The sequence below is a fragment of the Molothrus ater genome, chromosome 6, assembly GCF_012460135.2.
Source record: "Molothrus ater isolate BHLD 08-10-18 breed brown headed cowbird chromosome 6, BPBGC_Mater_1.1, whole genome shotgun sequence".
NCBI classification, from domain to species: Eukaryota; Metazoa; Chordata; class Aves; order Passeriformes; family Icteridae; genus Molothrus; species Molothrus ater.
Genome location: NC_050483.2, coordinates 46264680 through 46277979, shown reverse-complemented (window position 1 = coordinate 46277979; position 13300 = coordinate 46264680). Strand labels below are relative to the sequence as shown.

The window sequence follows — 13300 nt, the reverse complement described above, 5'->3', positions numbered from 1 at the left end:
CAGACATCAGAAAGCTATTACCATATTTTTCAGAAAATACAAGGTTCTGGAAAGCAAGACTGAATCAGCACTAAAATCAACTCTAGCTGTGAAAGAGGAGAAGATTGCAATGCTGGAAGCTCAAGTGAAAGACTTTCTGAACTTGAACCAGCAGTTACAGAATGATCTAAATATGGTAAGACCTTAAGTGAATTTTAATTTTTCACATTGCAGTTCTGCACATTCACATGTTTGGGGATTTTTTGGTTTGAGGTTAGATTTTTTTTTTTAATTGAAGAGCAGGTTTATTCTTCTTGTTGCCCCTCCCTATACACATCCTTTCTAAGAACCTTTTTTTCACTAGACTGCCTTTTTTTGTCCCTTTGTAATGACACAAAATTCATTAAAAAAATTTTGGGTTAGGAGCACATCAGGAGGGGTTTTCTTGGATAACTGCTCTTTGTAGATCTGTTTTCCCATGTTTTTTTTTCATTAGCATAGCTGTGTTTTTCTGCCTTGTTTAGTGGAAACATGGGCTGAGGAAGACTGCAGTTGAAACATCTCCCCGAAGAATAGCCTGTTTGTTAGGTGACTGTGAGCTTGAGTCTAAAGGCACCTGACATGAGGGCAAGAGATGTGGATTCTTCCACCTGTCTGTGTCTCAGCTTCCCTGTCTGTGAAGTGGGGTAATGGTTGTTGAGTCTCTGAAAGTCAGTGCAAGAGAGGAGTGACATATCCCATCATTATTAATGCATTATTCCAGTTCCTTCAGTGTTGAAGGATTGTTGCTTGTTGATTGTGTAGGTGAAGAAGGACTTTGATGCACTCAAGCAGACTCAGCAGGACGGGCAGTATGCTCAGAAGTCACTGAGGAATTCAGCAGAGAAGCTCATTGCCAACCAGCAAATGAATGAGAAATTGGAAGCAGGGCACCAAGAGGCCACCACAGAGCTGCTGAAACTGAAGGACAGGGCCATTGAACTGGAAAGGAATGTAAGCCTTCTTCTGTTTCCTCTTAGCTTATAGACTTCTCTTGTGCTCTTGAGTGGGTTGGTGGAAACTGGATTTTTGAGCTTAAAGGAATCTGATAGGTTTTCTGGGGCACCCAAGTCTACCAGATTCCTTGGGTGTCTCTTAGGACTGTGTGGGACTTAAGTGCTTCATGTGTCTTGTGTCCATCTTGTCCCATCTTTGCAGGGATTGATCCTGTGTGTTAACATCTGTCCTACCTTCGTTTAATGCTGCAAAGAGGTTTTTTTTATGCCTTTGTTGCAGAATGATCATCACTAATTGGTTCTCATCTGTGATCAGACTCCAGATAATTGGGACAGCTGTTTCTTTTCTTCCTGTCACCCCTTCAATGCCATCTCTCTTTCAGAATGCAGCCCTGCATACTGAGAAGCAGCTGCTTAAGGAACAGCTAAAGCATTTGGAAACACAGAATGTCTCCTTCAACAATCAGATCCTGACACTACAGAAGCAAAATGTCTTCCTTCAAGAGCATAACACTGCCCTGCAGACACAGACAGCCAAACTCCAGGTCAGAACATCCTTCTGCCTCTGTGCCAGGAGGTTGGATTTGATTACATACTGTGGAGCAGATGACAGCCAATAATGAAATGTTTGTGTTGATAGGCTGATGTAATGATGAAAAGATGAAGTCTAGGAGGTGGAGCCTTCGTTTGGGGTCTGAATTTCTCCAAGCTAGAAGGGAAATTGGGTCTGTAGCTAATGTCTGGTAGCTACCTTCAGCAATAAGGTGGTTATTTAGAAAGAATAAATTAAAATTAATACAGCAAAATCCAGATGTGTTATTCCAGAAGCTACACTTCTGAAATAAAAAAAAGCTTTTCTTTTTTGTGTTAATGCTGTGCCTGTGAAAGAGCTCAGCAGAAATGGAAAGAGGACACAAATCAGCTTCCCTTAGGTGTTGTAGCAATGAGCTCCAATCACAGTTTTCAGACTTTCAGACAAAATGTCAAAGTTGCCAGTGGAAAAGATACTCAAAAATTACTTGATTAAAAAAAAAAAAAACTTACTTTGAGAAGAAGGCCAGTTTCAAAGGACAACACTGGATTAACTCTGTTTCTCTTGCATGACTTTCGCTTTTCAAGGTCTTCCTCTTGCACGTTCAGAGATGGAGAGATGGGTTTCTTTGTTCTCATTAATTGTTTCCCATCTCTAATTGATTTACATGTGCACCATCCTCTACTGAAACCAGACTTGTTAGGAGTACTGCTCACATACACAGTGTTAGGAGTGTTGTTCACATACAGTGGTGCAGTTAATGTTTCTGAGTTTTGGTGAACTGGAGTTTCATTACTTATACACAAATACAGGGTAACTTTTAACTCTGATCATGATTGTCAGAGATGCAGTTGAGTTGTGAGTATTCCAGATCATCTTGGGCTCAAGAGCTTCTGGTAAAGCAGTGTATTTTCAGTTTAGAGGTTATTGTGATCATTTTCTTACTGCTGACAGCATAGCTTTATGTGGTGCATACTGCCAGCAGTAATCCCAAAATGAAGCCAAATTGTACATAGATGTCTTAAGTCAACAAGGAAGCATAGGCATTCTTGACTAACTTTATATGGGTGTAAGCTGCTACAAAATGTTGTTGTATGTACCAGTAGATGTGGATAAGTATTACTTATAAAGTAATACTTTATAAATAATAATAAGTAAAGATTATTATTTAATAATCTTTAAATTTTAATTTAAAGATATGTCTGTGACCAGGGTGGTCACAGACGTATCTTAGATTCTACAATATTTTATAAGTAATACTTATAAAATATTGTAGAATCTTTATTACTTAGGTTATCTATAGAGGGTCACCACTGTAATCATTAACAGTTTGGACTCTCTTTCTGAGATGTGACTCCCAGTGAGAGGTGTTGCAGGGGAGCAGATGGTGGCCTTCTCTATACTCTATACTTTTTACTTGCAAAACTTTAGGTAGAAAATTCAACTCTCAGCTCCCAGAGTGCTTCACTGACGGCCCAGAATGCTTTACTGCAAAATCAGCAGACAGCCAAGGAGAACGAGAATGAAAATCTACTGAAACAGAAGGAGCAGCTGAAAGCTGAGTATGAGTCATTGCTTCAGGACCATGAACACCTTGCTTCACTGCATGAACGACAGTCTGCAGAGTATGAAAGGCTGATAAATCAGCACAGCTGCCTGAAAACATTACATAAAACCCTGGATCTGGAGCACAAAGGTCTGCGTGAGAGGTACGCTCACTGCTCGGGATATTGTGTAGTGAGAATGTGCCTATGTTACAATTTTAGCTTCAAGTGTTGTCTCCAATTACAAACAGAAATTACAAAGTTGTTGCCCTGAAAAAGTGCCTAGTCATTCCTATTGTCATTGGGACATTAGATGAAAATATTTGCAAAGCTAGATTTTAGATCTCTAAAGGTGGCAGAACAGAGGTGACTCTGGTGATAGTCAGCAAACATGGGCTTGGATCTTGGATGCTTTGTCAGATGTAACTTAAATGCTTCTACTGCATTTAAGGATTTGTGGTATATCATCATCCAGCCTTAAAAACATTCTCCAGTTCTACTGTGTGGAGCTCTTTTCAAACCATAAAGTGTGCAGGTCACCTATATGTGAGTAATATGTATCTTGAGAAATTTCAATCATTGAACCTTGTGGCATCTGTGTCATGTCAAAGGAGGCTCTCTGAAGGAAGCTATATTGACCTAACTATGAGATAATGATGTATTAATAATTTTCTTGTAGTTCTCATGATCTAAAGTTTTTGCTTCAGGCCCTTCAGTTGAATTGTGAAATCAGTAAAATGTTGATTGTTTAGTCTTTAGTCACTGTCATTTTCTGACAATTGTGCATGGATTGAACAATACACATAATGTACTACTACAAAAATGCTGCTCTGCCTACCTCTCAGACGTCTCTTATATTTTTCAGAGATTTTCCTCAAACCACTTTTATTTAGATTTAATTTCTGTACAAGATCATGAGTTGGGTTCAGAGCAGCTTAGTGGTGATCCTTGATGGTGGACTGCAAACTGGTGCTAAACTTTTCTTCCCAAAAGACTAAGGAGCTGGCAAATACAATGTGGGGTAGATTTTTATGAAGTACAGAAGTAAACTATTGTGATTAAAATATCCACTGGGGCTGTGTGACAGGACAGCTGCTTGGCTATCAACTAAATGAGCTGTAAGTGATTACACAGACACTGTTCCTGCTTACCAAGTCTTTCTCAGACTGATTAATGGCTCTCATTGATTCAGGCTTTGCTTGAGATTACTACACTGCAGTGTGTTAAGGCAATTTGCTGTGTTCTTTCTTTGCTTGATGAGTACCAAACACTAAGCAGCTCTAGCCTAAGGAAAAAGTGTTTTTCAAAGAATAGGTTATCTATAGAGGGTCACCACTGTAATCATTAACAGTTTGGACTCTCTTTCTGAGATGTGACTCCCAGTGAGAGGTGTTGCAGGGGAGCAGATGGTGGCCTTCTCTATACTCAAAACAAGTTGAGTTTGGCAGTACTAAGTGTGCAGTATCCTCCTCAGCAAATCAGTCTTAAAAGATACTTATCAAGGTGATTTGTCCAAGGACTCCATTTGGTTGTCAGGAAAAAAGCCACAAGCTACTTTTTTAGTGCATATTTTGTTCTCCCTCCATCATGTGCTGCTGAGGGAGCAGAAGGGAGAAAGAGTAGCATAAAAAGAGTTTTCTTACACCTCTTGTTTTTAACTAAGGTCTGTTACTGCTAAGATGGAATATTTCACTTTCAAGTTCAGCTAGAATGCACCACCTGCTAAGTTTTCCCCAGAGCAGCTCAGTGCAACCAAGAAGTTTTCTTGTGTGGTGTTTAGGAGATGGGCTTTGCACGTCACAACTCCAAGGTGATTGGTTTTCCTCAGCTGTTGGCAGCACTGTAATCAGAATTCTGTTGCTTAAGGCAGGATTACACTTCCACACAAACCTATGATTGCAGCTGGTCTAGGAAGATCCACAGCAACTTCAGTTAGCTTCTGCACATCCAACAACATGTACAGCCATGGTCCCAAAGGTTTGTGTAGTTCACTCTGCAGCATTCTAACCACAGAATATTTTCTGCACCTAAGCAAACTTAATTAAACCGCTTTTGGTTCTTTCTGCACATATTAACACTGCAGTGGGGATTTAATAATGGGTTGTTTGTAACTGCAGTGAAATGGCCTGTCATAGCCCAGGAAACCACAGTTGTGTGGGTTTGGCTCAGCAAGAAGAGAATTAGTATGTTAGGGTCATTTACCATTAATAGCAGTTTTTTGACTTTAAGGTGTCTGTCTGATGGTCTCAGTGAACACACAGGCTGGCTTCTTCTGCATTTTTGAAACTGCTTTACATATTGCATATTACTAAGGGAAGGTAATAATTTTGTAGCTACAGATGATTAACAGATCCCTGAGCATTTCTTTGTGGCTTAGTTTGGAGAAGTCTAATCCTGCAGAGACACTGGGAAAAGAATCCATGCTTTGTAGGGTTACATATAGCAGGGAGTTGTATTATTATGTTACCAGTGCTGCCTGGTAGTTATTTTTCTGGGTTCCTTATGTCACACTTTTTATCATAGCTGAGTGTTTTCAAAATTGTCTCATTCACAAATATCTACCCATAGTATTTCTCCTCAAAAAGCAGCAGAAACAATAAAAGAATAAAAGCCAAAAGGAGTAAAGAGGACTACATTTCCTCAGTCCTAGGAATAGATTGTGTCAGAGCCAAAATGAATTCTATACACATGTATGAGAAAATCTTTTTGAAACTCTTCTAAGAGCCTGATGCTTTAAAAAGTGAAATGAACATGAGTGTTGAATAGTCTCCAGGAAGGGTAACCTGGTCCCTGGTGGTAGAGCTTGTCAGGTTGCACAGATTGTGCTCAAATTGTAGACTCCAGGCTGAATCTCTACTACAAGATTTTGCCTGAGGATTTCATTAGGGCTCCGGACATGAACAGTCATTTCCATTTTTGCAGACAGTCTCTCTCCTCTTTCTTACCTTTCACCTAACAACTAGGGGAGCAGCTGTGGCCTGCCTCAGGCACAGTGTGGCAGCCTGTGGTGCTGTGCCTGGCTGGTAATGCTGGACCAGTATCCTGCTTCTCTCTTAAGGAGCCCTCTTTAAAACATAGAGGGCATGGATAAAAATGAACAGAGTAGCCCTATCATACGGAGACAGCAAAAGAATTTACAGTGCAATTTCTGCAGAGACAGCCATGGTATTCTCTGCCAAAGGACTGACTGGAGTTTGTGTTCTCAGACTCTGCATTGGCACACAGTTTGTCTAAAATGCTTCTTGGAGCTGGATGTGAAACCTTCCTCTGCTTTCAGGTTCTTCCATTTGTTGTATGGACATTGAATTTGAAATGTCCCAGAGCTGAATGGAGCAAGAAAACAAATAAATAAGGTTAATTAAACTCTACTGCTGTTAGTGGGAATGAGTAGTATAAAGCAGCTTTTGTCTGGGAGACAGGTATTTTCCTGTGTGGCCCTTCAATGGACTGGAATTTGGGACAGGCTGTAATTTGACCCTGGGATGAATGGAATGGTAGCCTGAAAGAAAAACAAGTTGGCAGGAGTCACTATTTGGTGCTGTCTGCTGGTTTTGGTTTTGTTTTGAAGTTTTCATGACTGCAGAGTAACTGTGCTCTGCATTCATCTCTGCTGGCATGAGAGTCACAGAAAGATGCTTGTTCTCTTTAGCTTTTTAAGCAATGCTGCATCTTCCACTTAGATTCTCTTTTAAAAGTGCTTGGAAGAGTATTTCTCCATTTTTGACACAGATGTATGTGATAGTTTGGGGCAATACCCTTTTATTACAGTGACCAAAATTGTGCTGATGACTTTTGACATTGACTGCACCAATGGCCCCAGTGGCCTCTGCTGGTGTTGTGTGGCCACAGATTCTGACAGAATCCACCAGAGGGGAAAAAAGATCTGGGAACAGCTTGCTGCCTTGTGAAGTTTTGTCAGTCCACCCCGTTCTTCTCAGTTTTCTGGATGCAGGTGGCGTAGCACCTCAGGGAGGCTGAGCCTGCCTAATCCATGTGCCAAATATCAGGGAAGTTGTTCCACACCTCGGTTACTTTAGCATTCCAGAGATCAAAATTAAAGAGAGGGCTGATGCCATCAGCCCTCTCTCTCTCCCCATCTCCCTGCCCTGAATGGTTTATGCACAAATTATATAAACCAAATAATAGTGGAAGCCTGGATGTGAACACTGGTGTTATAAATTATCAAATCGGTAGCCAAATTTGTAATAAAAATTTAACAAAGATTTATTAGATCGATAACAAAAAATAGAATTTCGAAAAACCACCACAGCCAAGACAGCATCAGCCCCGGGTGCAGGCGCTGGGTGAACCGAGATCCGACTGACAAAGTGCCAGCGTTTCCCCAGGGGTTCACCCCGAATGCCTCAAGCAGTCAGCTTATGTACAGTTTATTCTGCCTGAGGCAGGGATGACCGAATGTTTCTTTGTGTCTCTTCACATGTAGAACTGGGGCCATACATGTGCAGGAATAGACAAAGGTAGGTCCAGGGGTCCAGAGGTGCTCTGAGCACCTCTGAGCACCTCGGCAGAGTCTGTATTCGTATGTAGCAGAGTGAGGCTGGTTCTTGAGAACGGTAGATGCAATCTTCCCAGGTGCAGGTCCCCGTGAGTGATTTAGACATTCCAAGGAAACTGGCAGTCATGGCCCAGGAAGGTTTCTTTCATACGTTAACAGACTTGATATTGTCTCAACGTTGTCCGGGAACTAATTGAATAAGCATAAGACTCTGCTCCCAGCCAGGGTGGTCACAGACATATCTTAGATTCTACAATATTTTATACACATATATAGCAGGAATTATCTCTACCATATACTACGCTGGTTTTGCTCTTGGTTTTTTCACTGATGAAAACTCAAGCAGGTGAGTCAGCCTCTGCTTAAAGGTGTTTTGCTGTCAACTCATTGATACCTCGTCATCTGTCAGGAATATGCAGGAGATTAGTAGATGTGCAGGATGCTATTACCTATGCATATAACTTAATATGGATTAGGTGGCTCCCTAACAAACTCTTGCTCATTGCACTGTTTTTCTTTTGCTTTTTGGGAGCTACTTTCTAGTCAGGTTTTTAACTCTTGCCACTCTCAATTATTTGTAACTGGGATTCCGGTTTAGTGGTGCAGTTTCCACTCATTCTGCAGAATCTCATGCTTTTACTAAATCACCAGAATTTGAAATTGAAATAAGATTCTGGCAGTTGTGTTCCTGTTTCCTTAAAAAATGCTTTGCTTTTTCTTTCTCTTTTCCTAAAGTCTTCTCTGCTGACTTGTATACTAAGTTGAATTTTCATGCATAGTGTTGAATTTTTCAGCTTTGGTAGAAGTTCAACCACATAAATGTGGATGAAAGAAATAAAGCCAGAAAAAAAAATGCTTTCTAATCATTGTGGTATTACCTATTAAAAATATTAATCCAGAGGAAGAAAAATATTTCAATGAAAGCTGAGTGTATGCTGTTCTTCCTTTTGCAGATACAATAGTTTAACGAAACACAAAGCAGAATTGGAAGAGTTGGAATTAGTTTTAAAAAATGAGAGAGAGGTTCTGCAACAAGAGAGAAGATCAAATGCAATAACCACTGGGGAAAATCAGAAGCTGAGGGAGGAACTGGATAGGTATGGTTCCTTTGCTAAATTGTTAAATATATCAATTAAAAGTCAATTAGGCAAAACATGGATGTGTTGCATTAGCTCTGAAGTACCTTCATATAATGTGTCTGTTCTTTTTTCTCTATTTTGTATTGTTAATTTGGTAATTTTTACTTGTTAAAGATTGTCAGCTTCATGAATACTGTCAACTGATACTGTTATTTGGTGCTTCAGACCTGGGACCTTTGCTCATACAACATAAACTTCCACGTGTGGTTGGTTCAGTTCAAAAGCATTTTCTGCAATGAATTGTTTCCAAGCACTTGCCTTTAGGCAGAACTACAAATGCCAAGGCCCCAAATTATACTGGCTTTTTTCCCCTTGAGGAGTACTGATCTGTGGTTTTTACATAATATGATTTTAGCTCTAGGAGTTACCACTGTTTATTTTCTGCTGCCCAGAGAAGATTGCCATTCCTGTTATTAAAAGCAGTCTTAGAGACTGTTGATCAGTGGGTAGCTGTTAACTTAGGGCAGAGCCCCTTTTGAGACCCACAAACCTCCCTGTAGCCTTGTTCATACTACAAAGGTGTTCTGAGACTCTGTTTGGTGCAAATGACGGGCCAAGACCACATCAAGTTAAAGCAATGTCAGGTTGAATCATATTTAAAAATCACATTTTAAGTTGAGCTACAATTGTACGAGTGTACTTTAGAGCAGTACAGAGCTCTTGAGAGGTTTTTTCAAGTTTGCTGTTCCTAATTCATTTTCTTAGGGACAAAGATGTTGCATAATGTTGATTGCAGGGCTGGCAGAACCAGGCTTATCTGTCAGCAGATACAGAACTTAATCTGTTCATCTAGTTATTTAATGTTGTGCCTTCCTGATTTGTAGACATTTTTAGATTTACCTAAAAGTGTAAAAGAATGTCACAGTATCTTCTTACAACACCACAGTGTTATGCTCTTAAATACATTGTGCCTCAGAAATTTGTGGTGTGTTTCTTACGTATTGAAGAAATAGCAGTTTTATTTTTCATGTATTTTCCTTTCAGTTATTTTATAATTTGAAATTTTTTGTAATATTACCACTGCTTCTTAAAATTCTATGAAATGCTTAGAATAAAAATGTCCTTAGGAGTTACTCTTTGGAACTATGTTTGATTTAGTGAGAGCTGTGAACTGATGGTGTGGTCTTTTAATGTGAGGTCATTTCTGTGAAGTGTCCTTCATAAGCCTGCTCTCTTCTTCCTGTTTAGGGTGAATTTCTTGCACAACCAGCTAAAGGCAGAGTATGAAGGGCTCCATTCACACACTAAAGAGCTGAAAACTTCCTTGAACAACTCTCAGCTGGAGTTGAATCGTTGGCAAGCTCGCTATGATGAGCTGAAAGAACAGCACCAATCCATGGATATCTCTCTGACCAAGCTGGATAACCACTGTGAGGTGAGTAGCTGTGAATACCCAGCTACTGCTGCTTTTGGGTTAGAGAGCTGCCATACATGGTGTGAAGCTTTGGACATGCTGTATATAGAAGGTTAAACTATGAAACAACACCCCCACATAGTTTGAAGTGTATAGTTTTTATCTTAGGTTACCGTGCTGTTGTGTTATCTTGATTATGGTGCACTCCAGAGAAGCCAGATGAAGAGGAAAGATTAATTTGTCTTGTTTAATAGCTCCTGTCCCGTCTAAAGGGAAATCTGGAAGAAGAAAACCATCATCTCCTGAGCCAGATTCAGATGCTGAGCCAGCAGAATCAGATGTTATTGGAGCAGAACATGGAGAGCAAGGAGCAGTATCATGAAGAACAGAAACAGTACATGTAAGAAAAAAGAGATTTGAATTGTGAAACCTTAAGTAATCTAGACAAATGCAGAATACAAATAATCTATCAGGACTAGAAGAGCAGGCAGTGAAATGATAATTCTTGTTGATAGCTGTTTGGTAGGGGATAAGTGTAATAGGAGAAAGCACAAAATGTTTCTACATTGCCTTACTGCAAAGGGTTGTTCACAAAACACCTGGGCAAACACAGCTCTTTTCAAATAATACAGATGAACCTATGTGGAAAATACAGTTAGAAAAGATGGAATGCTAAACCCAGTGGTACTTCTCAAAGAAGAGGAGGTTGGGAAAGGGTTTTAAGGTTTTGGAAAACAGCCAAGTTGCAACAAAAATATAGTCTTATGAGAGTTATTTTGTATTTAGGTTCCTGAAGAATAGTAAATATTCATACTCCTCTTGCTTTTTTCATCTGCATTTCAAGAAATACCTGCTTTGATGTTGTTTTTAAGGATACAGACATCAACATACGTTGCTGTGTCCTTCATGCCCAGGTTGACACACTGAAGTGAAATACCCTGTTTAAAGATACTTTGTGTTTACAAAGAATCCTGTTTTCACTGCAGTGAATTTCTCTTATAGGTATGAAAGAAGGAAGAAAAATATTCTTAATCCCAAGAATTTTAGTTTAGACACATCAGGATGATGTGGGAGTTACTGAGTTGAGTTTTATAGCAGTACTGGCTTATATGGTTGAAGTGTTAGAAATTGCTGAAATAGGTTGAATACAGTTCAGATGTCCTCTGATCTGTTTATCCTGGTGTCTGACTGTTCTATGATGGAGGTGCATTTGCCTTACTACTTGAATGAAAATAAGATTTGCCAATTTCCCTGTGTAGGTCAACAAAACACTCAATAAAAACCACAGTTAGTCTTAACACCCACCAAACAAAATCTGCCTGAGATATTAGTTAGTAATCTTGCACCACCATCTACTGTTGTTCTTTCACCTTTCATGCTTTATTGCACAAAAATCACCCATCAGCATGGTTGGTAGGCTTTTGCATTGGCCCTCTCCAAACAGACTGTGAATCCTGAAGGTTCAGGATAGGAATATATTTCAGTCTCCTTCTCTTGGTGGCTTCTGGTCTTCAGTTTTTCGATTATGCTTAATTTCATACAGATGACTCAGAATATGTTTTCCCCCCTCACAGTGATAAATTGAATGCCTTAAGAAGACATAAGGAAAAACTTGAAGAGAAGATAATGGACCAGTACAAGTTCTATGATCCTGCTCCAAAAAAGTAAGTTCCACATGGATTCAGTTCTGCTGCACAGATCAGTGAGGGCAAGAAAGGGCTTTCCATAACTGGGGATAACAGAAAATTCATCTGAATTATGGGTGGTGTCATCTCCACTTGTCTCTTCCCTCTCACTCTGCAAGATACTCCCTGAAGCAGCAGGTTGAGTTAATGTAGAGTACAGGGCCTCATGTGGGGCCCTCTGTATTAATACAAGAATCTGAAACTCCCAAAATAATTGGGAAAGAACCACTTTGCTCCCAGTATGGTGACTAATCAGCACTAGGAGCTTTCAGAGCTGCTCTTTCAAAGCAAGGGATAACCAGTCTGTTAGAGAGAAGGACTCAAAAATTATACTAAAAACAACAAAAAAGAGCCAAATTAATTCCACTATACATAGTTCTGACTGATAACCTTAGCAAAGAGGCTTCAAAGCAGCTTTCATTTTTCTTCTTCAGTCTGTTCCTGTAGTGGAGTTTGTCACGCTGTAAGAATGTCTTATGTGGCCCATATGTGTAGTTTAGATTTCTAGCAGAGGGAACAGTTGTCTTTCTCACATTTCTCATGCTGAAGAAATATTTCTGTAAAAGTAATTTTGACTTCAGTAGGGAAATGGATCTCAAGTGCTGTGAAATTCATGGTGCATTTTTTGAACCAATTCATGACGGTAAACAAAAAATGTAGGATGGCTTGATGGCTTTAGCACAGCTGTAAATTTCTTTGGGGAGTATTTCTTGTAGCATTTTCTGAAATCCATTCACAAAACCTGCTTTATCAGGAAAAACCCCTGGATTGGAGCCAGAGCCTTAGTCAAATTTATCAAGCCAAAGAAGGAGACCCCAAGGGAGCGGTTGAAACCAGCAGCAGAAAGCTCCACATGGCATTCTGAATCTCCAGAGATGGTAAACTCTCCATCTGCCTCCCAAAAATTGAAACATCAACATGAGGCTCAGGATAATACCTCTCAAGGGTCAAACCCTGTAGAAGAGAGAGAGGGCCCTGGGTGTTCTTCAAACAAAGGTAAGGAATGTCCAGCCTAAATTCATGAGCTGATTTTTTTTTTTTATATTTAATATATAGGATATATTAATGCCCAATCACATTATATTTCATGTCCTTTTTTGTTTGTTTTAGGGTTTTTTGGTGGTTTTTTCTTGGTTAGTTGGTTTCGGGTTGTTTGTTTGGATTTTTTTTTTAGTACAATAGAATTTTTAGTATGCTAGAAATTTGAGTAAACTCTAGAAGATCATAGGTTTGTTTTTGTTTTAGTTTGCTTTCTTCCTTTTATCTACTACTTCTCCCCTTCAGCCTCTGTTTGCCCAGATGTATTGCATAATACATTGTTACTGAATAAGTTTGTTCTAATACCTCATTTACTGGGGTTTTGCAGCAAAGCATTTAAAGCTGGATTATGGAATAGTGTGTGGTTCAGGCTCTTTGAGGGGTATGAGCTGGCTGACAGCCACTGCCAGCAGGTGGTGCACGTGCAGAACAAATAACCCGTTTTTTGTAAATAACCAATTCATCGTAATGTAATTATGGAGACAATACGATGTTTTGATTTAGAATTAAACTAGGAA

At 39.6% G+C, this 13300-nt stretch overlaps 1 protein-coding gene across 1 annotated transcript in view; it reads left to right on the top strand.

Annotated features, from left to right (window-relative positions):
- The window catches only part of CCDC88C (coiled-coil domain containing 88C), a 96689-nt gene that overhangs the window by 72827 nt on the left and 10562 nt on the right, over positions 1-13300 (top strand). The window contains 9 exon segments of the mRNA XM_036384050.2: positions 34-175; positions 784-972; positions 1358-1519; positions 2938-3215; positions 8520-8663; positions 9894-10080; positions 10314-10459; positions 11634-11723; positions 12499-12740. Coding sequence (XP_036239943.2) covers positions 34-175; positions 784-972; positions 1358-1519; positions 2938-3215; positions 8520-8663; positions 9894-10080; positions 10314-10459; positions 11634-11723; positions 12499-12740 — 1580 coding nt within the window.